The 27684-nt window shown below is 41.2% G+C and overlaps 1 protein-coding gene across 1 annotated transcript in view; it reads right to left on the bottom strand.

The window, feature by feature from the left end:
* PSMD1 (proteasome 26S subunit, non-ATPase 1) overlaps nt 1–27306 on the bottom strand; it is a 75019-nt gene extending 47713 nt beyond the window's left edge. The window contains exons 1-16 of the mRNA XM_074912270.1: nt 27154–27306; nt 24662–24705; nt 24153–24226; nt 23747–23916; nt 22681–22886; nt 21238–21381; nt 20188–20414; nt 18722–18782; nt 16871–16999; nt 15577–15665; nt 14210–14288; nt 13245–13418; nt 12179–12290; nt 11361–11557; nt 10681–10776; nt 10095–10159 (exon numbers count right to left, since the gene is read on the bottom strand). Coding sequence (XP_074768371.1) covers nt 10095–10159; nt 10681–10776; nt 11361–11557; nt 12179–12290; nt 13245–13418; nt 14210–14288; nt 15577–15665; nt 16871–16999; nt 18722–18782; nt 20188–20414; nt 21238–21381; nt 22681–22886; nt 23747–23916; nt 24153–24226; nt 24662–24705; nt 27154–27169 — 1883 coding nt within the window. The 5' untranslated portion in view covers nt 27170–27306. The remainder of the gene's footprint in view (nt 1–10094; nt 10160–10680; nt 10777–11360; nt 11558–12178; nt 12291–13244; nt 13419–14209; nt 14289–15576; nt 15666–16870; nt 17000–18721; nt 18783–20187; nt 20415–21237; nt 21382–22680; nt 22887–23746; nt 23917–24152; nt 24227–24661; nt 24706–27153) is intronic.
* Between the last annotated feature and the right edge of the window lie 378 nt (nt 27307–27684).

Raw genomic sequence — 27684 nt, 5'->3', positions numbered from 1 at the left:
GCATTTAACCAAAATAGGACAATACCACATCAGTGATCATGAGCAAACTAGGACAGGCAGTGCCTGGACCATCCCTTTAATTTATATGAACAGACTTCTTTTTTTGTGACCATTGGAACTTCAGTGAAAGCTTTCCTTCATCCAGTTTAGTTAAAGTAGAAAAACCACAGACAGAATAGCTACTTCACTTGAAAATAAGAGTGAGTGGGTTTAAGAGACAGCAGAGACAACAGCACTATCTAGATCTGCACACATTTGCAGTTTAGCTTAGCTCAAAATAATTTCATTGGCCTAATGGCATAAGATTACAGGCCCCAATCTACACTCTCTCAAACATGCTCAAGCCTTCCATCAGAGCACAAAATTCATAGAAAGAGTCGCTTCTCACAATCCCTAAAAGCTACCAGAGTCTATCATCTGGGAAACCAGGAGCTTCTGACAGTTCCAGACCTTCTCTCTTCAGGAAGGGAAACTGGATTTCCCCAAAGTACTAGAGTTCTTACAGTAAGCAGCCACCTCACCATTTTTTTCGATAGTTTCCATTTACAATAAATTTTTCAGCTTGAGCTTCCTTTGTCTTTATTTTTTAATATTTTCAGAACTCTTTAGTTACTCACTGAAATTATGTACAGCAAAAGCTTCGTTTTTTTCATCTGCAGAACAGAAAGTACTAAAGATAACATGTCCTTCCAACATTTATTTACATATATTTAATTTAAAACATATGCAAGTTCAAAACAGAGCCTAACATAACAACTGCCAGAGAGTTCCAGGAGAAAGTATTACAAATACTTCTGTGGTACTTACAGCAAAGTTGTCTCCTTCCTCCCCTTTTTGGTGATAGTCACTAGCCACTTAAATTAGAGTAAGTTCTAACTGCTCTTACTCCTCTTTTGTTAATCAAAATTTAAGAGGATTCTGTAGTGAAAAGGTAGAATTGATGGATTGCTATAGCTGTGAAAGATGCCTACAACTAAAAATATTTGTCACAGACTAGTGTCTCATTTAACATAAAGTAAGGACTATAGAACCAGATAAAAGTGCAATTACAGAGTGTTCACAGCAAAAAAATGAAAAGCATCATTTGTAGTGCAGGAACCAGCCTTCATAACACCAAGAGGCAAACACACTACCATTCTTGAGGGGTTATTTCCCGGCAGCCTGAGAGCAAGAAGCAGTCATCTTTGAAAACTCTCTTGCTACTTAAATAAATTCATGCCAATTAAATAGAAGCCATTCATACAGCAGGCAGGAATCATCTACTTTCAGCAACAACTTAAATTTTCCCTTTCCAGCAGGAACATCACAGCTGGCTCACAGCATCTGGAAAGAGCAAGAGGTAACTTAGTCTTCTTTTGTCTGACCCTCTTCTTGTACAACTGTCAGTCTGCAATGATCAATGACACAAGGAGTAATTTGCACTAAGTGTCCCATAAAGAATGATTCCAAGGACTCTTCATAATCAATGGTTAGGCTCTATCAAAGGAAACAATCTTGAAAAAGTCTCACCCATCAAAGATGTATTTTGTCAAGCCAGCATATAGATTTCTCAGTTTTAACTGTAAGTAGAAGCTCAACCTGTTCCAGTTACTGAATTTAGTCAGCAACAATAAAACTCAATCAAATGGACTAGTGACTAACCAAAAATCCAGTCTGCCTACAGAGAAAGGAAACAGAAACACATCATCCAGAAAACACACACATTCCATTTAACACACTAAGTGTAAAAAGAAATTGCTTGTCCACTGACAAAGCAAACAAACTAAGAATTCAGGTAACAGTCTACAAAGACAGAAAGAGGAGAAATAGGAAGAGGAGATGCAGAACTATGAAATAAAAAGACAACATAACAGACAGTGGAGATCTTGCTTTAGCAACTGTATTTACAAGAACAGGTTTGAAAAGAGACATTACCTTCATTAGCAAGACATGACTGACAATAAGAGTCACTGCAAGCTACTGTAAGAGCACAACTTTGTTGTATGGTAACTAAGGACAACACTGCTCGTGTGGTACAGACAAGTGAGATAGAAGGCTCAGGACTACACCCATGAGCACCATCTTTAAGTAACACAAATACATAAAATATATTTTTACATGCAGGCTGTGAAATGAGAGTACTTTTATTGCTTCCAGCTTCCTTCATAAAGATAGCAGCCCATTCCTACCAGACATTCCTTTCTCTGGAGTGAAATGCTCTCAGTTCTTTCAGAATCTGGCCCATGCCAAACCAACCACCTGGCCAGCTTGCTGGCCTCTACATACTACATAAAATAATAACTTACACGTTCACCTAGTTAAACTTCCCTCACTCTCACATAAACTTTAATCTGACATGTTTCATTTCTTTTTAAACTACTAGAGAAGCAAGACACACAAAAGTCAAAGCTGATTTGCAACATACAAGCACTATGGGAAGAAACACATTTTAGAAGAACAATGGACAAATATGAGGGTTTTGTTGTTGTTTAATTATTTAAAATACATTAGGATACACTTAGTCAATGTTCTGGCTGCCTATCTAATGAAAAATTACAGCACAGATATGGACATAAGGACTACCTATAAATATTTCCACCTCAGCAGTCTTGCAAAGAGGAAAATAATGGCATTTGAAGCCTAACAATGTGTGCCTTGAAATGCAAATAAAGGGAATGCCTTAAAAAAACCACAAACACAACCAGCAAAAAACCTAGGCAAAAGCAAGCAAAACCAACCAACAAAAATCCCAAACTTTAACCCACTCTTTGTATTCTCCAAGTGTAAAACTCTTTCTAACAACATCACACCTGGCCATACTATTATCAATTTTCAAATGCATCAAAATACAGATAAAAAAATGCAGTGCTAAGCAGAAGTCAAGGCACTGAGAGACTGATGCTATAAAGCATACAAGAGGCACACTGATTTTTTTATGGTCCTTCATAGAAAACGTCATTTTCCTACACCATTTTCTTACTGTGGAAAAATCCACAGCACTGCAAGCTGGTATGAGAAAGCAAAAGAGTGTTACTCGCCTAAATCTTTTTCTAGGCTGTCATATGTAACATCAGCCTTAAAAGGTAAAGTAATGCAAGCACAGTAAACCTGGTAAAGTCATACTGAACAACCTGAGACGCAGGAGCCCGAAGAGGCAGGAGCTCACCAGAGTTCTTCTGGCTCTTTGCTTTGCAAGCTGAAACCAGGAGTCCCAAAGTTCTGCCCAGTTCTCAGGACCAACTTAATATTACCATGAAGCATTAGATTTCTTTCATCATATTGATAAAGATGCTTACATACAACTGCTAAGAATCACTCCTTTGTTTCACTTCCCTTTTGGGTCTCTAGGTAACCATGACAAAAACAGTCAGGAGAGCAGTAACTTTGTATTTTTGCTTTGGCATTTGCCACCATGGTGTTTACTGTCAGTGTCCATTCCCATGAGACACACTGTTTTCTCCTGTTGCAAAGGAAGGCTTTTGCCCTGCAGAACAGGAGGAAGCTTTTTTGTGTTTTTAAATGGGAAGCTAATCACAAAAATAAGAAAGATGGCTTGCTGAAGTGTTCATTTTACTCTTGTTTTTAATAATTCATGTCAAACCCTTATTCATTTAGCCATATATAAGCTTCCTTTCCAACCTCTGGAAAACAACATCATGCCCTTAAAAATTAGGAGCTTTTCTTGCTTTCTGGAGGATCCTCTTTCCAAATGCTCTAGACAGGTGATAGCAACTCATTTTAAAATTTATTAAACTCTGCACAACAAATGAACCTTTTATTCTGCAAGATGCACAACAATATTCCCTAATAAAATCCAACAGGAAGTTTTCGCCATAAAAAAAATAATTCATCAACTTCATTTAATGGCTCAAAGAATATCAGCATTTTTGATGACTTAATTTGAAACTTCAGTTGCTGAACAGTAGTTTTAAAGCAACTTTAAGGATTTTGTCAGACAAATAATTTAGTTATAAATTGAACTGCTTAAAATGTTTAGTTACTCAGTTAAAAAGCCTTAGTGTATCTAGTCTGAGAAACTGAAAATAATTTTCTGGAACTGGGGGACACACACATAAAGTAGACTGGTTTCTCTCCCTCTTCTAATGCACACTGTGATTCAGTGATCTGAAAATCTTTATATATAAGCTTACAGGCTCATTGTAGGCACTGTAGGCAGTGTTTTTAGGCCCTAAGGAGGAAGTGACTTTCTGAAGGAATACTTTTGAGTTTTCAGCAGGGTACAAGCTAGGCTAAAGAAACTCAGATTTAAACCTATCAATTTACTTATCTGTGTAAGTAGGACGTTAAGACACTTGCTGAGATTTTCAAAAGCTCTCAAGTGACATAAGGCTCTGAGCCCTATTTTCCAAAGTAAGCAAAATCTCATGCATATAAATAGTCTAAAACAAAGACAAAATAGCAGTGAAAGAATTAATGCAAGATGTCACAGTATACTGTTTAAAACAATTAATGTATTTGTGCAATCTGACCGTACAGCTACAATTCTCATTAGAAGTTAGTTTTGCCAGAGATGCCAAGGGACTTCTCCAATGCACTATAACTTGGTCAGTGAAGACACACAGCCCTGTTTCCAGTTTCAGACTTGCAGATAAAGGAATCTTCAAATCCAGAAAGACTTCTGATTATAAGAAGATTTCTGTTACTATCAACCTTTTACTGAAAGGGACCTTAATTCTCCTCCCCCAGGAAGACAGAATAAAACAAAGATAAAATGAGTTGGAGGGTAAACAAAACCCTTTTAATCTTTCCTACGCAAGAATTAACAAGCCGGTATGTTTCACTAAATTCCTCCTCTTCTCAATTAATACACTGAAAAAGTCACTGGTACAGATCACATTAGAGTGACTGTTAGCCTTAAACTCAATTACCCAGAAGATCTGCCATCTGCCTACTGGATAAAGGTAAGCTGTAGGAGTTAAAGAAAACAAACTGTCCAAGTCTTCCTGGAACAAAATCCAAGTATCTGATCTGTGTTTGCTTTAAAACAAATATATAGTGTTAAAATATCAAAGGCTATGTAAACACAAAGAATACAAAAGCAGGAAACATTACTATTTCACTTGCAACATCCTAAAATGAAGAACTGAACATAAGCCATGCAGAGCTCTCCATGTTTGGGTAGCCAATACTTATCAGCCAAGACTACATCTTCCTTTTAGGACTCTCCAGAGGCTGCATTGTTCCCTCTACTGCCCTTCGCCTTTTCCCAATAATATTGCACCAAAGCAGAAGCAGCATCTTACAACTTAATTCCTCCTTCCCCATGGCTCTTATTTCCCCGGACTTAACTAGTTGCTATGAGAGGATTAAACCTTTTCAGTTCATGATCTCAGGCACTGCTGCAGCCCATGTTGAAGCCTTCTCCCAAACCAGATTTGTTGTATCTGTAAAAGATCTACCTCCTCATTTCATATATAAAGTGTTTAGATACACTGTAGCATTGCTCTAACATATAACATTATAAAAATAAAGCTGACTATATAAACCAATCACATCTCACTCTGCAACGTAAACAAAGATCAATTCATGATCTAAAGTGGTAAAAGTTAAGACTAAAATAACTCTTTCCTTTTTTAAGAAGTAAAACACTTTAAATTTATCGTGTTTTCCATCTCATCGTCATAGTCTTAAAAAAAAAAAAAAAAAAAGGGCTGACCAGAAATCACAAGCATCTTAAATGCTGTTTTTCCAACAGCCATGATGAATATTTTATAAACCACTTTAGTAGAAAGAAGTACTAGTATATAAACATCAGCAATAAGGTAAGTTTGCGATCTGTGATCACTGGCAAAAGTATCAGGACTGGGAGAACAAAGACACATTACAATAGCCAAGTCAATACATCACTTCTTTTCTTGCTATTTCACAATGCAGCTTTTTGTACAGCCCTGCATCCACACTGCAATCTCCAAACACCTCAAGCTTAATTCATGTCTCTGTACCATTTTACAATAACATTTTACCTAAAAGTATCTCCTGTAAGAGGTGGTCATTTTTAAAAAGAGAGAAGATGTAAAAAGTCTCAGGCTTCTATGCCCTACTATTTTGACACTTTTGCTAGCTGTGAAGAGGAAGAAAGAAGGAGGTAGTCTTGGAACAACTCTTGTACCACAGCACTTTCTGATAAATTAATATAGTGGCATGAAAATGATCAGTTGCAAAATACAGAACTAGTGCCTAATTTTTCTAAGATGCTATGCCAAGAGGGGAAAAAAGCCATGCCAAGTCCTATAGCCAGCAACCTGTGCTTTCAATCCCCAGTCTGCAGACCCACAGACAGCTTCTAAACAGCCAGCCAGTATCAACACCAGCAACGTTGCTGGTCCACAAGCTTCAATTCTACATATAGTCCCCCTGGAAAGCTTTAGGGAGTCCAAGAAGAGAATAAGAAAGTTAGTTTTATGCTATATGAACAGGTCCCCACAATGTATTCTGCAGTTCAGGCAGTATGGATTGCTACTGCTTTGCTCTCTAGAGCAACTTGCCTGAAGACACCCAGCCAAGCAAGCATGCATCCAAGTGTGTAACTGCTACAGCAGCATTAAGCCCTGCTCCCCTAATCCTTTCAAAACTCTTGCACCATAGCTGATGTTTTGAGCAATGACAGAGCCCATCAAGTGATCCTTACATGGCTTACCCTCAAAATACCACAGGAGTTGCTGAGCAAATACAGCTAGCAATCCTGTTGCAGAACCAAGAATTTCACCAACTTTTCACATTTGCTCCAAGCAACGATTTTGGAAAAGAATGTAGGAGAAAGAATTCAGGCGAAAACTCATGAAAGTGCATTTTAACACTTTTTAAGTTATCTGAGAAGATAAAAGGCATTACAGTTACAAAAAATCCCAACTGATACTAATTTAAAGAGAGCCGTAACTACAGACTGTTTTCACTTGATATGTTAAAGGAATATTCTCTTAAGGAATTATGCTAAGGGAAGTACTGAATGGTGTAACTGGGTAATTTGGTATCTTTCATAACACACTAGAAAATTTAATCTTGCAATTCTTAGGCAAAACTTAATAACCTAGGCTAGATCATCCTATCTAAACCCTGATTCATGAATTTTGAACAAAGTAGCTTCACACATTGTTTTGTAGACTTTTCCAGTAATTAAAAAGTGCAAAAAAACCTAAAAAAAAGTTGTACTTAAAAGTTAATCTTCAAGTTAAAGCAAAATCCTGTTACTTTAAAAATTAAATGTCATGTTTTATTACATTATGTTCTATCCCATTTTACTCTGTTACTGTGCTGCTTTTGTTAACTCTAGCCATAAAAGCCAAACTGTGCTTCTGATTGTACACAGGACTGCATGTATGTGCTAGCAAGGAAGACTCGCAGAGGTAAACAAGGACAGAAAAGCCTTACAGAATGTTCTGCTATGCGAACGTACTACCTAAAAATAGCTGGCTTTGTGACATTTATGACACTTTTAGTTCAAATCCAAGAAGAACATTTATTCACGGATAGCTGTAACAAAAGGAGAAAACAAACTAGGTATTTTTGACAAAAAGTAAGTTTGTGGGCTCAAGCTCTATCAGGAGCTCTGTCATGTTCACCAATGGTGCTTTTAAGGAAATTACCACCCTCTGTGCAATCTCCACCTTTATATGGATTGTATTATTCCTATAGGAGGAACAGACAGAAGCACAAGTCTGTGCATACTCCTGCTGTTGCAGTGTACAACCCAGCAGACGAACTTACACCTCCAGCATGTTCAACCCTACAGTAATGGCATGAATTCCCCAAGATGAATGTAGACTGTATTAAACAAATTTATTCTCTTATTTCAATCCTGACTTCACAGTTCCCTTTCTGGAATCGCATACAAATAATTCAATGAGACCTCTTCACATAGGAACTTTAGTCATGTTTCTCCACCTAAGACAAGATTAATTTCTAGGGCTCAGCGCACTGTTACAGACCTGCTCACCTCACATTGCAAAACACTTCATCCAAAAGCTCTGTATATGCAGCAGCTGACAGATCACTGACTCTTGCCAGTATTCAGTGCTATACTGGTGGCCTTTAAGACAAGTAAATCCAGTTAGACTTCAACAAATAACAGTCCTAAGAAAGAGATATCATTTAGTCCTGAAATATGTCAAATTCAGAGCCTACTTGCTCTTTATGTCTCTTCTGCACCCCCAGAGTGTTGAAAGGGCCAAAGCACATAATTAGTGCTAACTAGCAGTTTCAGCAAACAGGAAAAGTAAATGTGAAACCAGCTTCTAGAGCCCTACACCAATGGACAGTATTTCTTTCCAGGAACTGAAACATGCCTTTTGGTTTATAATTAGAGAGAGCAGGGAGTAATCTGTGGGGCCCTCTAAGCAGAAAATCCCTTGCATTGCTGCATGTGAATGCAGGGGACTGGGTATACAAACCAAGGGCTCCTTCCAGAACTGTGTCTTAAAGCAAAACATCTGATCATGTATTTTGTGAAAGTTACTAAGTGAAAAGTGTTAGCAACTACAATACCCTAACAAAAGCCTTTTCCCTCCAGAAGCCAGGGGTAATCAGCTAGAAAGTTTTAGTCCTTTGCTACCAAGTAATGCAGACACTGGAATTTACAAGGAAATGTTCCTCCCTATTGTGCAAGCAGGTTTTGGACTGTGCCCCTCCAGAAAGGGAAGGGAAGAGGCAGGGTAAGAACTGAAGCACCGCAGAACAGGTGAAAGAGTCACTAATTTCCTAATTGCTGGATGTAGAGACAACAGGCCCAAAACTACCTTGCTCCAACAAGATGCCAGCACACAGTAAATGGTTTAGCTCAGAGTCTTGAAAGCTTCTCATTTTGGTAGGAGCTATCAATGTCCCATTATGTTTTGCATTTGTTTAAAAGAAAAATTACACTGAAATCAGAGATCAAAAGTGCTTTGTCACAACCTGTTTGGAAAAAAGATGCCTGAAACTATGGAAGGCCTGCACGGAATTTTCCTTCTGTACACAGATGCAGAAGCCAGCTAAACAGATCCTTTGGCTTCAAGAGAGACACAGATGGCTCTACAGCTCATAGGAAAGCAACAGAAAGAAGCTCTGGGGCTGAGCCGAAGCTCTTGGGAGACACCTGCTGCCCACAGAGAGAATTCATTCTGTTTGTAAACTACGTTTAATTGCAGCCAGAATATGCTTCAGATAAAATGGAATGGAGCAGAGTAATTCCTACGTGAGGAACAACTTGGTTAATGACAAATTGACTGGTCATATCAACAAGCCCGTTTTTTAATACCAGCTTTAAGCACCTCTTATCCTCTGTTTAGGATGAATTTACAGACTGCCACTAACCCAAAGAAGATGAGAACAAAGATTTTTAATTACAGCCCTGGACCCAAGTATGCACTACCTCCTCCTCTGAGGCACACTCAAAGGCTGCAGCTCAGTGCTTGGATTATGCAAATTACTGTATTAACAGATGAGGTGTAGTCCTTGAGGAGTCTTCTATTTCCCCAATCTAATAACAAAAATCCCCAAACACCTAGGGAACTATAGAGCACTACAGAGCACTAAAAAATACCAGTTCAGCAACAGGTTTCACTACAGAGAACCAAAGTGAACATCGTGACTATTTTGTGATGGGTTTACATTACCACAACATAAGCCCAGTAACCTGTCAGGGTTTAACAGTGGATACTTAAAAAACAACAAAGACTATTTCAACATCCTTCTTCAGGTTATTTTTAACAAAGTCACAACCTCCAGGAACGCTTTAGATAGCAATTAGGCAGACATATTTGTCTGAGTACTGCTGCCTTTAAGAGGCCTGGCACAAGCACTATATATTTAATTTTTAATTATCTCTCAATCCTGCAAATATTAATTTTTCATTCTATTTGTCAACTTCATCTAACTCTATTCAGACAATTAAACCGTAAGTCCAGAAACCTACAGAAAGGCTCATTAAGCATCTGCTGAACATTAAGGGAGGCTTCTAATTCTGAACCAGGTTTTATTCTCTCTCAACTTCTTGACTTTTCAACCTCCTTTCAGTTAGCAATTGAGTCACTTTGTGAAAGCAATAGCATATGCATTTCCTAAAAACGTAATAGACATTAAATTGAAGGTTGTAGAAGTGACCAAGGAAGACACTGTACCTGAACAGAATGAAACCAAGTGACTCAACAGCTGCCCGCCTCACGTCATCATTCACATCACTTACCTACAAAAGGGGAGACAGGACATTCAGAATACAAGTAAAACAGTTGAGGACTCCGTAACATTTCAGGCCAGGTGTAAGTAAGACACACAAGCTAATCAAGAAGACAGGGTTATAGAGAAAGTTATCATGTTCAGCCTTAGCTGAAACAGCCTCACCCTTCTTCATACACTGTGACACCAAGCCTAAAAGCAGAGCTCATCTCTTACAGCTTAAGTTGTTTTTTACCCAGCCCATCATTACACAGACTATTTACTGCAAACCTGTTACCAACTAATTTAAGATCATGTTCTGTTTTTTAATAGGTTCCTTTTTTGTGATACTAGGTTGAATATTCTCTTGCTGAAAGTCTACTTATCCTCATGTCAGAAGACCCTGTTATTTCTACTCATAGTATTAAGGACAGCTTTCATCACTTCATAGTCTCTGATTTGGATAAGAACATTAACATTATAGACACAAAGCCTGTCAAAGTGATGTGTTTACTCTCCACAAATTTCTTGCTCTGTGCCCACAGTACTTACAGCCACATGCAGTAGGCGTCTGATAGCCTTGTTGTTCCCTGAGCCACAATATGCCATAGCAACAGTGTACATGCCAGAACGACGGAGAATTGGATCCTGGAAGAGAAAGCATCAGTATTTAACATCCATCCAAACAGGGACTCAGTAATTCTGACTTTAAATCTGTTTCACTCTTGGGCCTGAAATCTGCAAACAAGTAGCCTCACTGCTTAATTGTTTATCAGGGATGAGAAACAGGACAATCACCAAAGCAGGGTTGTCATTACCAATTTCAGAGGGACAGAAAGTTGCTGTGCCACAGGCTGCCGAAGACAGTATCTAGCAGATGTGTCATCCTGCTTCTTATTCACTATCTGCTATTGACCACTACTAGATCCTTGAGAATGAACCATGTACATCAAGTCTCATCTGTTTTTAACCATTACACCCTGTTCTGCTCCTTGTTGCTGCTCACAGCTATGAAGACTGAGTGTGAGGTAAAAGAAATACACAGCTAAGCACTGTTGTTCTTGTATTTTTGATTAGAGTGAAGCAACCTATGAAACTGCCTCACTTCAGACCTATGTAAGAACTTCCCTGGTTCAAAACAGCCAAGCCACCATGGCTGGAGATTTCACAAAAGGACAGGAAGGTCACCTGTGTTAACAAAAGGGCCAAGGATTACGTCACAGGAAACTTACCTTATCTCTGCAGAGACTCTCAATGAGAGCATCTGCCTCCTCCATCCTCCCATACATGACCAGAGCAATTCCAACCGCAAGACCTCGCAAAATCTTTTCATGCTGGGTCTCCTGTGCGTAACCAACCATGTCCTCGATAGCCTGAGCATTTTTAGATCCTAACATAACCAATCCCAGTGCCAGGCCAGCTGCCTCACCTGCACAGCACAAAAAAGCAAAAAATATTAAGCAAACTCTGTTCCCAAAAGCAGTAAATATCTAGAGAATAGATATAGATGTAGGCCAACAGATCACCACACCCAGCAACTCCAGTATTCATGGCCAAATGTGCTTGTAATGATAACCTACCAGCCACAACTCAGTGCTCTTCCCTACCAAGTTCAATTTTCTCTTCCTTGGCCCAAGAGCTGCTGAGATAATTTTCCTGTGAACCCCTGCAAACACAGCAATAGCCCCCACGAGCTTCTCCAAGCCTATCTCTGAGCCAAAAAGGGCACAGAGCTCTGGAGATCAACCACACTAAATAATAAGACAAAGGAAAGAATAGAGCAAAATAAGGGACTGTTTAAAGACCTAGCATGTCTTATCCATATTTGGCATAGTGCCACAGACCAGTCCTGACAGAACCTCTGAATGTTACTGCCACATAACTGAAGAACCATGCTCATCAGGAAAAGGTCAGTAAATAAAACGCAGCTAAGGCAATCTAGAAGCAATCTATGCTGCTAACAGGAAACCTGAAAAAAAAAACAACCACAAAAAAAAACCCAACCTGATAAGGCCTCAGATGGTTATTTGCTTTGAAAGTAGAACATTACCTGTCACTGCATCATCCTGGTATAGATTTGTTTTCAGCAAATCGTACACATCTTGACGTGCTGTCCCCATGGCAGCCAGACCCAAACCCAGGCTGCCACCATGTCGGACAATCTAGAAAAGCATATGCAAGTTCAGTCATCATAAAACAGGGAACAGTATGACTTCAGCTGAAGTAGTCATCTTTCCATCAATGTAAAGCTGCAAATGTTTAGCCCCAAATGACCCAAAATGGTCTCTTGACCTGTCAGAAATACCACTTTCACTGTCTCAGGCAGTAACTCTGATGAAGGGGCAGAAAACTGAATAGAAACAGCAGTTCAAAAGGCCATAAACAATGAGTATCAGAAGCTTTACACATAGCACAAGAGACTTTGTAGTATCTTTAAGGTCTTTTTCCCCACCGAGTGATTTATGTAAAACCATAAATTTGTGCCATGGGTAAAAACTGCTGTCTAGTAATAGCTTTTGAATAGAAAGGTAAATCACTACCCACTTAAACACTCCACATCCTCTTTTGATCTAAGAACGGACAGAGGAAAGGCAGCACATCTGCATTAAGATGAATGGGATCCGTTCACAGATTTTTTTAAAGAAGTACTCTGAAAGTCCCCAAGGAGAACATGCTGGGAAAATACTACTCTATTCGTAACTTAAAAAGAGACATTTAATAGACATCTACAAACAGTAAGTGGTGAAGTGAAACACTTTGTAGAAGATGCATTAAACCTACAGGGCAGCAGGAGCATTTTGTGGCTTATTCCTTTGACAGTTAAGTTGTAAGCAGTAACAGTGCCTGAATATTGCAAGTCCACTAGCAAAACAAAGTAAATACACAAGTAGTAAGAAAGATGAAGCTGTCAAGTATGTAAGAATTTCCTAAAAATCTTACCTAAACCTTGAGCAATAGGTTGTTAAAACCAAACTTTATATTTAAGGCCCACAGGAGGTCTAAGCATCACATCACTGCCACAGTCTTAGTTACCTCTATCCGCCACTTCTAAACCAGCTAGCACTCTCCTGGATTTTCTCAACAAACAAAGGTTCATTACTGAACCCAGTACGTACATCGTTACTGGCATTCTTCAGCTGGTTCAGCAAGTAGTCAATGATGTCCCCACCATGGTTAGCATGAATGAGACCCAAGGCATAGAGACCCCCGCCTTCTTGGTAAGCTGACCCTGGAGAGGTGTCCTTGGGTAGGTATGTTGCCATTAGCTGTAATGCTTCTTTCTCATGACCCTGTATGTCCATTATCCAGCAGGAAGGGAAGACAATGGCAAGTGAAAGGTGAAAAAACAGTAGATGCAAGCACTTCACGATAATATTTAAACACGTCAGGAGAAAACATGTTACAGCCATTACATTCTCCATAAAAATCAGATTTTCATTGCTGTACAATCAGCAAAGAATCCTTCTGTACTCAGGTTTTATTAATTACAGTACATGAGTATTCAGTGATTTAAGCCATGACAAATTTGGCATGGAGCTACACCAGTTCATTCACTAGAGCACTTTAATAAGGGTTGAGGCACACAAAACAATTACGACGACCTCTTTCTATTACAAAACAGCTTTAATATACCCTCCCTGTGAATGAATTTGAAGAAAATGACCACTACTTAGGTAATCATTCAAACTTACTGAAACTTACCACAGTAAGGACTTCAGTACTGTCCCAAAACCACTTAAGAAATATACACCTGCAATTTTAATAGCTAGAAACTCCTCTTTTCAACTCACAAAGGAAGAGAAGAGCTAGGAAGAAGACTCTCTCCTTGAGCGATGTTATCCTACCACCTTTTTGATGCTTAGAAAAAATGTGCCATAAACTACACCAGATCAGACAAGATGGACTTTAGATAAAGCACAGCTTTTCCTTACTGCAAAGACACAAACTATGTTACAGCTGTGCCTTGTGATAAGCTAGGTAAAGTGGAGGGCAGGCATCATTCAGAATGCCCATCTCAGTGTTTTCAGTGTTCACAAGACAAGCATTTACACCAAACAGAGGGAAAGGAATGCAACATTACCTTGTGTATAACACCCAAGCTGGCAGTAGCAGTAAATTTAGCCCAGTTAGTTGCCCTGGCCAGCCACTCCAAATTGTCTCTGGAAGACAGAGAAAGGTTATGCAAAGTCCTTCATACAGTCCATTCCTCATCCTGCAAGCAGGCTTTCACACCAGAAAGCATATCCAGAAGGCAAGAACGCTAACCACATTTCCACTTTATACCTCTCTCCCCTTCATCAGCCCTGACTTTTGGCTGGTCACAGAATCAACTAGGTTGAAAGGACCTTGAAGATCAACTAGTCCAACCATTAACCTAACACTGGCAGTTCCCAGCTACACCATATCCCTCAGCGCTAAGTTGACCCTACTCTTAAAACATCTCCAGGGATGGGGACTCCACCACCTCCCTGGGCAGGCACTGGAATGGGCTAACAACCCCTTCTGTAAAGAAATGCTTCCTAATATCCAGTCTAAACCTTCCCTGGCGCAATTTGAGGCCATTCCCTCTTGTCCTGTTGCTTGTTACTTGGTTAAAGAGACTCATCCCCAGCTCTCTGCAACCTCCTTTCAGGTAGCTGTAGAGGGCGATGGGGTCTCCCCTCAGCCTCCTCTTCTCCAGACTAAACACCCCCAGTTCCCTCAGCCACTCCTCCTACGACCTGTGCTCCAGACCCTGCAGCAGCTTCGTTGCCCTTCTCTGGACACGCTCGAGTCATTCAATGTCCTTTTTGTAGTGAGGGGCCCAAAACTGAACACAGTAATGGAGGTGCAGCCTCACCAGTGCCAAGTACAGGGGTACGATCCCGTCCCTGTCTCTGCTGGCCACGCTATTTCTGATGCAAGCCAGGATGCCACTGGCCGTCCTGGCCACCTGGGTACAGTGTCACTGACACTTGGTCATTGTCAAGCTTCTAGATACTGGTGATCTCAGTGAAAGATGGAGAACATCTGCTCAATATGCAGCCCATCAACTCTCTGGGAGAAACTCTTAGCAGTTTCTGTAGCTTTCCTCAACGGCCTGTCAAGGTCAGCTCTGACATTTCCCTTCCAAGAGTCATTCAGCATGGTCAGTCTCTACCAAAACAGATACATAATCTCAGAAACCCTTCAACTAGTAAACAAAGAGAACAGAAACTCCAGATCTCCACCCTCCAATCTGCTCATATGGTTAGCAGTCAAATAAAGCCAGTTTGTGAGGACAGAGAAAAGAAAACAATTCCAGCTTCTTCCCTCTGCCTCCACATTAGTTTTCAGACCCTTTGAGTATTCTTCTCTAAGCCCATCAGAGTTCTGCAGCCACACTTTTGGAAGTATCAAGCTAGGTAGGGCAACAATGTTGTTCAAACACCTCTAGATGACATCAGAGCTTCCTTGCCATAGATTTACCTAAGGAACTGGTCACTAGTTGTACCACAATGCATAAAGGAGTTTGCTATAACCGTTGCTGTATGACACACAGAATTCCGCACCGCATCCTGAAAGAACAAAAACAATCAGTATCACCAGTCAGCAAAAGATATGCCCTAGGTCACTTAACATGCTTGCCAGTATGCTAGAAAAATGGAATGTAATTACGCTCAATTTAACTGGCAATTTCCTTTTAATCACAGTTAATAGATTGTTAATACATTCTAATATATCCTCAACCCATCTTTCCAGCGCAAACCAATCTTTCTATGAGTTTCTGTCAGAGATGTGATTACTTCAATTGCAGCTTAACTGGAGAACTCCTGCTTCTGGTTCCCAGAACAGCACTGCAGTGTGTGCTGCTGACATTTTCAAGCCATTCCTGGAACACTGTGCAGGATCACTCCCAAGCACTTAACCAGCAGATGGAAGAAATTTTCCAATACATTTGAAGTACCTCCTGAAATAGATGAACCCACTGAGAAGCATCCCCTACCATTTTTGCTGATGACGTGCATCTCATTTCACAAATAAAAAACTTCTCCTACTGTTTCTAATAATCATTTAGCTTAAGAGAGTCTAATTTACTCATTTAGCTTAATAGAGTCTAATTTACCTGTAAGTTTTCATTTGCCCACCCTTGAGTAACACCTTCCAAAACAAAACCAGTTACTCAATTCACTAGCACCGCCTACATTACAGTATCTGATCGGTTTTGTCTTCAATGTGGAAATAATAGTCTCTGAGCACATATCAGGATTTCTTTAACCAAGCTGAAGGTGTGGTCTCACATAATACCTCAGTCGAAGTACCAATATACTGCAACCTACACTCCTGGCTAAGTCCCTCCCCTACCAGCAGCATTTGCAATGTATCAGTCATGGACCTAAGAGGGTGAGTTCGTCCATCTTACTGACCAGATGAAAAACAAACCCACCAAAAAAAGCAGTGAGAAAAGGATTAGTTTCTATAACCAATCGGGGAAAAAAAAAAAAATCAACACACTAATAGCAGTCTGTCATTAGGGCATACTAACTATAATTTGAAACAATTTGACTATATGGCCTTCTTTGAGAGCAATCAACTCTTCTTCATCCTCACAGGTTCAAGTTTTAGATGTTAATTTATCATGACTAAACCACAGATTTGTATCCTCAAAACCCAGGGAGGTCTGTTAAAACATAAGATGATGCTGTAAAATAACAGCAACATGGTCAAAACAGAGAATGAATCAGATGAATCCAAGACAACCATATCTAGCAAAGCCTCTTACCTTTGTGTTTTTGAGGATCATGAGGTCTGTATTGTTGTTTCGTATTAAAAACTGCAGATGTAACTCAATGGCCATTTCCCCACTTAAAATTTTAATCATTTTTGAGATCTGGTCCTTAGGCTCTGGGTTCTCCACATATGAGCAAAAAGAAGAAAAAAACAGGAAAACTCAACTACAGCTCTGTTAAAATACAGTTCATGAGAAGCCAACTCTGGTATGTTCCCATTACCATATTCCAAATCTATCAGGTTTTAGGACTAAAAGGACATTGTTTCTGCCCTTGCTGCACGAGCCCAAACCTCTCAGATAATCAAGTCCCTTTGTGCACAACAGTACAGGTGGGAAAAGAGACTCAGAAAAGAAATGTATTCTTTCATTGAAAGCAAAAGGATACGAGTGATATGTGATACGCTGCAAGCTGCTGTTTGGCCATACAGATACAAGGAGTCTCCTGCAAGAGGCAACCACTTTTATAAATGTGAACCTGTATCTTTGTGGAAGTTTTGATGGAGAGGACCACAGAGCCAAAACACTTTGCATGACCCTGCTGAGCTGTAGCATCACTCTTGTGAGCTACAGGCTCTATTTAGAACAATGGCTAGTAGAACTAGGAATCTGATACATTCATCTTCCAGAGCTGTTTGAGAAAGCCTCCTTCTTCCTCACGATGGAACAGTCTCCACAGATTAAGTTCAAACTGAAGTCCCTTCTGAGCAGGGTGAAAAGTACACTGCAGCTCTTGTAACTGACATTGTTAGCTGGTCACAGACCAGCCAAGTATGAGTAGTTCAGCACTTAAACTAATCCCCTTAATTATTTCTTTGTAGTCAGCATTCTGAATTGTGGAAAATTAAGCTCAAGAATATTTCTGGCCGCATTTTTATGTCCTAGTTCCCTGGCACAGTCAGCAATGCCAATGCAGCAGAAACAATTCAAGACACCTGTCCTGCACAAACACACTGTTTACAGGTTCCCTGATGGGCAAGTAACTCAAGCCCTCTTGTTTTCCTTGTGGAATATAATTTCAAGAAAACACTTCTGTTTACCCTTGATTAATTTTTAAGTGATCTGCAAGAATCTCTCAAAGATTCCCAAGTCTAGCTTGCAAACATGCACCATGGGGAAAAAGAAAGAAAACTTGTATTGGGTTTTACTTTCCTCTCTAGTAGCATTTCCTTTCCTCAGCATCAGAAGTGTCAGAATTGCATTAGCTATTCTACATGCTGAAATGCAATTGTATGTGCATGTTAGAAGTGAACTCACCTTCTCCAATACTTGGGAGAAGAAACTAAACAAAAAATTCTAACCAGATGGCCCAGCAACATAGCCACCATGCTAGTCAGAGGCAACACTTTCCTCCTTCATGCAAAAGAAATGACGTTATGTCAGCATCTCCTCCTGCCACTCCTGCAGAACAGCACTGGTTCTATCCAGCCAGAACTACAGCTGGATTTCAGAAGAAGGAAAAAAAAAAACCCATCAAGCTAATTCATCAGCTAAGATTCTCAGCAGCAGCCAAATTTCAGGCCCTTTCTTCTGGAATGAGTTAATGATCTCAGTATCAACAAAAAGCAAACACATGAGCCAGATCCTTTTGTCCCTTTTTTGGGGGCTCAGTAATTTCCACCAAAATCTACCCACTTCCCACTCTTCCCCAGCTTTCAGTATCTGAACTACTAGACTTCCAGACTATCAGGTATTTGGTCCTCAGATATCATCTGTCACCCTGTCTCCAAGCAAGACAGAAGTGGAATTCCATTCTTCATTAGTAAAACCAATTTAGCAACCCCAGAAATGCAAAGCGAACACCTAAGAAAAACTATGCAAGGCATTTTTGGAAAAGGCACTCACAATTTCTGCAGACTTCCCTGCACAAGTGCTTCCTTGTTTGTCTTCTGCTTCCATAGCATCACTGAAATAAAATGAAAAATGCAATTCAATTCATCACTTGTAACTAGTCAAGCACTGTAATTATGGCTGAACACTGTCTTGAAATAGTAGCCTGGGATTTTGGAGAGGATGACTGCAAACAGGACTTTGACAGGAGAAGGGCTGACTATCTGGAGGTCACTGCTGAAAAGCAAACATCTCCCCAGCTCAGTTTTCAGGGAGTTTGAAGACAAAGGCTCAGAAAATCCCACCCCCTTATTCTGTCTATAGACAACAAAAATAGACATGCTTGTAGGGAATGAACAGGCAGAGACAGGTTCATTCCTGTCAGAAAACAAGGTTAACAAACAAGGCAGCAAGGATAATTACAACCTCACCCGGAAGCCCTGAGTTCATCACTATTAGGATGGATGCTAGTGTTGAAATGGAAATTAAACATCTTAAGCTGTTGTTAGCACCTTGTCCTAATGCTTCACAGGCTGACTTACTAATTATTCTGTGCCCTTCCTTTTATTTCACTGGGAAAGGAGAGAAGAGAATGCTTGTTATGCCCGTATCGCTGACTCAAAAGCATTTAGACCCAGTTCCTCATAGCCTTGATATAGGCACACATCACTATCAAAAGACAGTGCAGGGATCAGGTTGTGTACAGACATGATACTCTTGTGATAAAGGAGCAGATGGAGCACAAACTTTTCACTGTCCCCTAGCTGGGCAGCAGCCTTAGCATGGATCACCCAATCCTCTAAAAACTGAGGTTTAAACCAAAACTATGTCAATAACCTCTAAGCCATCAAAAGAAAAAATAAAGAAGATGGAACTGATAGTGCCATCTTTGGTTTTCTTAACAGCAGCTTCCTGCAGCTAAGATCCAGTGACACTGACCACTGAGTAAGTTTGAAATGTCGCAACTTTTAACAAAACTCAGACTAGATTTGAACTAGCTCTTTTCAACTGCAAGTACAAAAGGGTCTGTAACACTCCAGTATCTTCTGTGCTTACTCTTCCCACAAGGTAGCAGACCACAAGCTATGATGTGAAACTAAACTTGTGCACAGCTACAATGAGCTTTTCACTAAACTCTACCCTTCCTTAGCTTTACATGTTGCTGCAAAGACCATTGCAACATCAGTGTTCCCAAGCCATTCACACTATGGCTTAATGAATTACTGCTCATTGGCTGAGCCACAGTAACTACACCATGCTTACCTCAACCACAAAGGAAAATGCATTCCTTCAAACAGCAGTAGATTCTGGTAATATACAATTTTACCACGAGCAAATAGCATGTCTTGTCTATTACCCTGCTTAAATGAAAGGCAATAACTCGCTTGCTTGTAATGGACAGCCATACACAGAGCAGGAGGCTCCATCAGAGCAGGACTGTAACCAAATGATTACACCTCTTCTCAAGCCAGTCTCCCCACCTGTCTTTCTCCGATCCAGGGACAGTGCCGGTGTTGGTGGATCCAGGCACGGAAGCAATAGGAGTGCCAACCGTGCGGAGATTCTGGATCACAGAAGACAAGAACTGCTGGCTGGCACTTTCATACAGATCAAAGCAAATTTGGTACGCCATGAGAAGGTTATCTTCCTTCACCAGTTTTTCTAAGATGTCACTCACAGCCTGTGGGTCATCCAGGAATATCAGGCACTGAGTGGTAGGAAGGGAAGAAAAAAAAAACCACAAACAAAAACCATAAGACATTATGTACTTCAGAATGAAAAAGCAACACTACCTAAGGCCACATTCCATTTTCCCCATTCCCTCACCAGCTGTTTCCACAGAACACCCCTTCAAAGAAAGAAAAATTCTCTCTCTCATAGGATATAATAGAAATCTTTGAGCAGTTTTCACAGGTCAGTTTAAAAACAAGACCGAGTGTTACAAATTCAAGACACATCCTCAAGCCTTCCTATTTCTGCAGTTTAATCTGTGGAAACTGACAATGTTGTCCCACTAAACACAAGAATTTCAAAAGGACATTAAAGAAGCATCAGTCATTTTGTAGGGATGTCTCAGCTAAAGTGGAACAAGCATAACACTCATGAGTCACATGTGCACAGCATACCAATACTGGCAAAGGCTGAGAACATCTGAGTAACTTCATAACTGATTGTCTAAACACTTTCAGACAATGACTTACTAAAAAACAAAGCTCTGTAAATGTTCTCTGGAGGAATAAATAAAACTCCAAGCTGTGAGCCTAATATCTGATACTCTCTACATAGGCTTGAAATACTGTCAGCTGCCTACATCCCCAAACTGCCTTGGAACATGTTTCTCTATAAATTGACCAAACGTTTGCATCTCTTTCACATTAATCTCACTTTGATATGTATTTGAAGCATGCAGCCAGGTAAAGACATTTTATTTAACTGAATGAAAAACAGAGATCAGCTTGATGTCAAGTCAAACACTTCTAAAGAAGAGTAACTTTTGATTGAATCTTTAAACATCACTCCGAGAAGTTTACCTGGCACACATTGATGAAGTCTGGTTTCTCCAAATTCATGTAGATTTTAACTAGAACTCTCAAGACTTTATTACGGAACTGTTTATTCTGCATCAAAGACATACAGAGCTTCAAGCTGTAGGCTAGCATCCCAGGAACATCGTTCTGAAATAAAATTCAGGGATATCAAATCTAGGTTTTGACTGACAAGCAGGATCTAGAAATTAAAATAAAGCTACCTCCTTTCATTTTAAAAAGCAGAGCAAAAGACACGCACATATAAGCCTTCACAGTTTCCAGTCCCATTCTCAGAAGAGCTTATATGCAGGTACATCACAGTTTAAAGAAATACTACCAAAAATGTACAGGACCAATACTTAATTCAGTAGTTAAAACATGCAAAAGATTCATTTAAAAGTTCAATCCCTATTTCCCCTTCTTCATGTTTCTTGTTTGAATAATCATTCTTGGATGCAGTGAAATTCACTGCATTAACATTAAATGTCAGCAAAACAAACCATGCACCAAGAAAAGATCCTCAACACACCTATTTCTTGCTAGAGACTGAGAAACAGATTTGGTTACTAGACTTCAGAAAGGTAATTTGGGATTTATAATGGCCAATTAAGTTAGCAAATACATAGGACAGCAAACAGAACAAAGCAAGATGGATGCCTTATGATTATCATTCCCATATACAGAAAAAGGAGACATCCAAAAATACAGGAAAGCTGTAAACCAAAAAGTGATGTAATTTAAAGGATTTAAACCATGTGCCTGGCATATGATTGAGACACTGCAGCATAACAACATTACATACAATTGATGAGTTGCTGCGCATGACTACAGGCATGCTTCTCTTACTGCCATTACTAGGTGACATGACTTACCTTAAACCCTCAGTGACAGATGTTAAAGCCAGATTGTACTGCCTGGCAGTCAGAGCAGACTGAGGATGCACACAGCCACTTACTGAAAATTAGAGCAGCTCACCCAGTTACTGGATTTTTTTGTTTTGCCTGCCATAAAAAAAAACCCCAAACACTTACCTAGCCCTAAGGATCCCTTCCGGAACCCAGTGAATTACAGCAGATGACAGGCACAACAAAATAAAAGAGCTGTTGTTACATTACACCAGACCTAAGGTCTGCCTAGGGCAATATCATATCTCTGCTAGTAGCTGACAGAATACCTTAAAGAACAGGGCACACAGTCCAACTTCCTGGGAATATTGTCCCAGCAACTTGCAGTTCAGGGATGTCTTAAAGGTAGAGGTGTCTATACTTGATAGCCCCAAATGGTTCTGCCTTCCATGAACATGTTGAACCAAACACCCCCAAGTTTCATGTTTTATTCTGTTCATACAAAACAGGACAAGTTCCACAGCAACATGGATCTCACACTCCACTTCTGGATCCATACCTGGAAGACTAGCTACATGCACCTCCTGCCTCTTGCACATACCGATTCAAGGATGGTTTTCTCAAAGATGTCCAGCCTGCGTGTCTCTAGAGCAATGCCAATGGCCTGCTTGTACTTGTGGTCATCCAAGCACCGCTGGAACATTTTGTTCACTATCCCTTCTAGTCTTTCGTCAACAGGTTTCTTCTCCCCTTCTGACAGCTCCGCGTTCTCCACACACTGCTTGGTATAGTGGTCGATGCATTTTGCTGAAAAGATATTGAACAAATATAGGAGGGGAAAAGTCAAGTTTCTAGATGTTTGCATTTTTTTTACACATGAAGAGACCAGTACATGCATACATACATTCTACCAGCAAATACAGCATATGGGAAACCACACAGATGTGAGGCAGAAGAACTACTTGTGTAGCCATATATAGACGGTAGTGGAAGATACTTACATTCTCTCCTAACAGACTTTGATTTAGCCCTGAAAACAAGTAGATATTTTTAAAACGAAACCAAGGACATGATCGTTGTTCAAGTGGCACGATATTTTAAATAAATGAGGAAACAGCAGTAGGAGGCTTCCTAGCTCCACTGCAAGTACTAGCTGAGGAGACTGACAGCCAGTCCTGGTCCGTCATATCCCGTACATCCAGCTGATGAGACTTTTAAAAGACATTCAAATTATACATGCATTCAAGATCTGACTTGCTATCTTGTTAGGGGTGGATAAAAAAAATTGCACCCCTCAGTCAGGTGTGCAGCTACACTTATTAGTCAATTATTTCCAAAGTTATGCTTAAATTGATAATAACATTAGCACACAAATGAGAGAAATGACAATAAAGCACCAAAGCAATTTTTCTATTAGGAACTCACAATAGAATAAGGGTTAAGAATAGGAAAAAAATTATATAACACCTAAGTCAGTTCCATTACAGAATCCCAATGCAGGAAAAAGAAAGCACAAATAAACTGTGTAAAATTAGCTGCAGCATCAGTTTAGGTGTATACAAGGAGAGGAAGAGGAATACCAAGAAAAGCAGATAAATCAGTAAAATCTGAAAGTAACAGTAGTTTTGACAACAAAAAAGCTTTCTTTTGCAGCAACAGTTATTTACCAATGATCGTTTCCACATATTCTGAGTTGTCATTGACGTTGAAGAGGTCACCTGCTCCCAGGGCATAGTTCAACGATTCCTCAAAAGCTCCCAGGTGGTAAAAAACTTTAGAAGCAACGAGAGCAGCAAACTGCCGACTCCGAAAGCCCTCATCTTCATAGAGAACTTCACTGCAAAGAAGAGAGAGAGGAGCATCAGCTCTGTGTGCTCAGTCCTCTTTAAGGCCACATAACAGCTTGATCAAACTTGCATCTTTAGGAATACAGCTCCAACCCCACATCCACTTGTATTAGTGCTTTCCAGGACATAATGCTGTACTAGCCAGCATCAAGCAACCAGAACTACATCCACTTCATATCTCATGTTCTTTTTAAGGTGCACACCCTGAAGTAATGTCTTCTCTTACATTTTGTCCACTGACTCAGAGATTTCTGCCCAGAAGTCATTGACAACAGTATTCAACTTGTGAAGAGCAAACTCCTACAAAAAATAGTAAAAAGTTATATTACATAAAAAATACATTTATTACCTTTCCCCAGTAAAAATGAAGTACCACCTAAAACTGATATCATAGCACTGACCCAAACTTAAGATGTTCTTCAGCTTTAAATTTTACGTAGTCAAAATGCAGTTTCTGGAACACTTTTAAGTAACAAAGCCCCATTATCATCAGAGAGCTGGGAGCTTTGGTGAATAGAGACCTCTGCATGTGAAGCTCCAGTTTGATCCACATTCAGAACAAGGAAGTCTGCCATCTGTTATCATATTATTTAAGTCCTTCCTTTCAGCTTTCAGGCTAACTATGATTTGGGGCCGACCTGTTGCTCAATTAATTATTGAGATCCACTAGTTTCTGATTTTAAGCTCTCAACATAGTGTATTTGCTGTTATTTCCTCTCAGATGTAAGCGGTTACCTTAAGCTGCGGCTCTTCTTCATCCAGGAGAGAGATAATTCCAGCTGCAAAACAAGATTATAGTTAGTTTTGAACTCTCTCTGGTTCAAAGGTGAACATGTTATTTAGTTCAAAATCAACAGAACAGGAAAGAAAACTGTCTCTGGAATGCTGGTTTAAAATCTTCAGTATTAAAATTCAAAGATCAGAGCCAAGTTTCTATTAAACACGATATAAAATGGTTAAGAATTTATAACTGGAAAGGTACACTTTATAAAAGACGATCCTTCTTGGAGGAAAACACATTAGACAGGAACTCAGAGAATCTGGGATTTACTTCCAGCTTCACCACTAGTTTGCTGACTGCTTTCTATCAAGTCACTTCCCCAAGGGGCATGAAGAAGATCATGTCAAAACATCACAACTTTTTTCACACCAAAGTAACAGGCCTTATGGCTAAGAGAAGACATCATATTTTGCAGCTTCAGCAAGACTCCTGACACTGTCCCAAAACATTTGTACAAACAGCTACAGAAATACTGTTTAAATTACATAACTTAGAGAGGTTCACAGTCATTTGGGGAGCTCAATCCAAAGAATGATTATAGATGGTTTCATTGTCAGACTGCAAGTACCCAAGTGAAAGAGTTGGAATAGTATCTGACCAAAGTCCAACACAATTCACTGCTTTCAATTTTTCATCTGTTACTTAGATTTTAAAAGGTTATCAATCTATACAAGACATCAAATTGTAACAGCCAGCAAACCTACTGGAGGGCCGAACTGAGCTTTCAAAAGGTCTTGACAAATCTAAAAGGAGAGTGTGCAGGTCAAAACTAAAATGTACACATATACAAAGGACTCTGAATAGTACAGTGAATTAAGATGAAACATGATCAATAATACCATACACCTGCAGTAGGAGTCAGAGAACCCAAACTTCACACTGAGATGTGTAAGTGAGAGCATTTCTTGGCAGATATATGAGGCAATCCTTCCCTCTGCTTGTCACCGACATGCCTGAGCCAGACCCGTGTCCAGTGCTGGGCACCATGTTTTAAGAGTTATGAGCAAACCAGGGTGTTCAGAACTGAGCAATAAGAATAAAGAGGTCCAGCAACAGGGACTTAGGAAGGCTGACTGGAGGTCTGTAACTGGTTAGTCTATGGCAATTTGAGATGAGTACAGAGTTCACACATGTACAGGGCAAATGCCAGCAGAAAGAGAATAATCTGATCTTTGTGTCAGATACAAACAGGAATAATAACACCAAGCTTTATTTGGAGCTTCAAAAATTGAGGTTTGATGATAAGAAAAGTTTTCTGACAGCAAGATAGTTACACATTTTGCCTAACAAGGTTGGAGTCCATTATCAGAGATTTTTTTAAAGCCAGGTTAGACACATCTGTAAGTAACAACAACTGAAGGAGCACTGATGTGGCCCTTAGGCAACGAAGACAGGTTCAGTAGGCCACCCCACAGCACTCCATCCACCTGTTTTCTGCAACTCTACTCCAAATGTATGATTAAAAAAAAAGCTCCCACATTTACCTGATTTATAGGAGAAAGCAGTCTCACTCCTATTCCATGTACCATCTCGACCTTTTTAAAACCCTTTTGAAGTTATTTTCTACTTCTCCTCAATAAAAAATTAAACATAAAGCAAAGGGTTTAGAAAGAGAAAGCTACTTGCCATCTATTGTCTGCTGCACTGTTTCTCTCACAAAGTCACATATTAATTTCTGGCCTGAGTACTTCTGGAAACACTTCTCATATTTTCTTGCACTATGAAGTCCACAGTTGACCCAGAAACAGTGTATAATATCTAATTTCTCATACACTTCATGGGCCTGGACTCTTTAGCCTGGCTTTTTCTCCGCAAGGCATTTGTGCTTGTGATCCCCTCCAAAGTTCAACTCTGCCTCTTCCCCCTTTCTCATTCCCTGCTGTACCTCCAACAGACCCCCAGTGCCCCTCGTTTTAAGCTTCCTATGCGTTATTCACTCTAATCAGGTGAAGATCGTCACAAGCACAGCAGAGGAACAACCTGATGTGTTTGCCAGGGGACGCGCAAAGCCACCAGACCGCCCTCAGGAAGTACCGGCAACAGGCGGACGCGGCGGCGGGACGGGCGCGCTGGCAGCCGCCTCCGCCTCCCGCGCGTCCCCACCGAGCCCGCCGAAGAGCCGGCCCCGCTCAGGCCGCCGCAGCAGCCAGGGGCGGGCAGGAGGCCGCCTCGGGGCACGGCCGGCCGCCGGGGGCAGCCCCCCTCCCAAGCCTCAGGCTTAACATGCCGGTTGTGGCGAGCCGCCGGGCACCGGGGCGGCCTCCCGCTCCTGGCAGGGCGCACGGCCGCTGCCGTCCAGCGGTGACCGGGGTGTGGGGAGGCCCCCGCGACGGGCGGCCCCACGGAGCACTGCACCCGGCGCCCCCGCGGCCTGCGACGGTGCCCAGTCACGGCCCTGACTCAGCGAAACCCCGCCGGGCAACGCTACCCCGCGCCGCTCCCTCACCGGCCGAGGTGATCATGGTGCCACCCGCCCGGCCCGCGGAGGGAGGTGGGGTCCGGTCCGGCCCGCTCCGGCCCAGGTGCGGGGGTGCTGGTGGTGGTGGTGCCGCCGCCGACCAGGATCCACTCCGCGCCGCTACCGCTCCGCCGCCGCCCGGCCCGGAAGTGCCGCGCAGGGCCCCTTCCGGCAGGACCCGCTGCTCCCGGGAAAGGTGGCGGTGGCGATCGCCTGCACGGGGCGGCGGAGAAACAGCCAGGCGCGAGCGGGACAGCTCTGCCCGCCGGGGCCTCGCACCTTCCCCTGCCGCTCTCCGTCGCTCCGCAGTCCCGCGCGGGATCCCCCGCACTCCCCCGCCGGGCCCGCACGGCCGCCACGCCACGCTTGGCCTGGGAGGGTAGACAGCCCTCCCCTGCCTGCACCCTACTGCCTGTGAACAGCGAGGGGGCAGTGGGACCCCCACGGGTGACCCCCGAAATGCCCGTGCTTGCGATGTGCCCAGACAGGCGGCTCTTCCCTTCTGCCAGGCTGCACCGC

The sequence above is a fragment of the Athene noctua genome, chromosome 8 (assembly GCF_965140245.1).
Source record: "Athene noctua chromosome 8, bAthNoc1.hap1.1, whole genome shotgun sequence".
NCBI classification, from domain to species: domain Eukaryota; kingdom Metazoa; phylum Chordata; class Aves; order Strigiformes; family Strigidae; genus Athene; species Athene noctua.
Note: the sequence above shows the minus strand (reverse complement) of the source record. Positions and strands in the feature narration are given on the sequence as shown.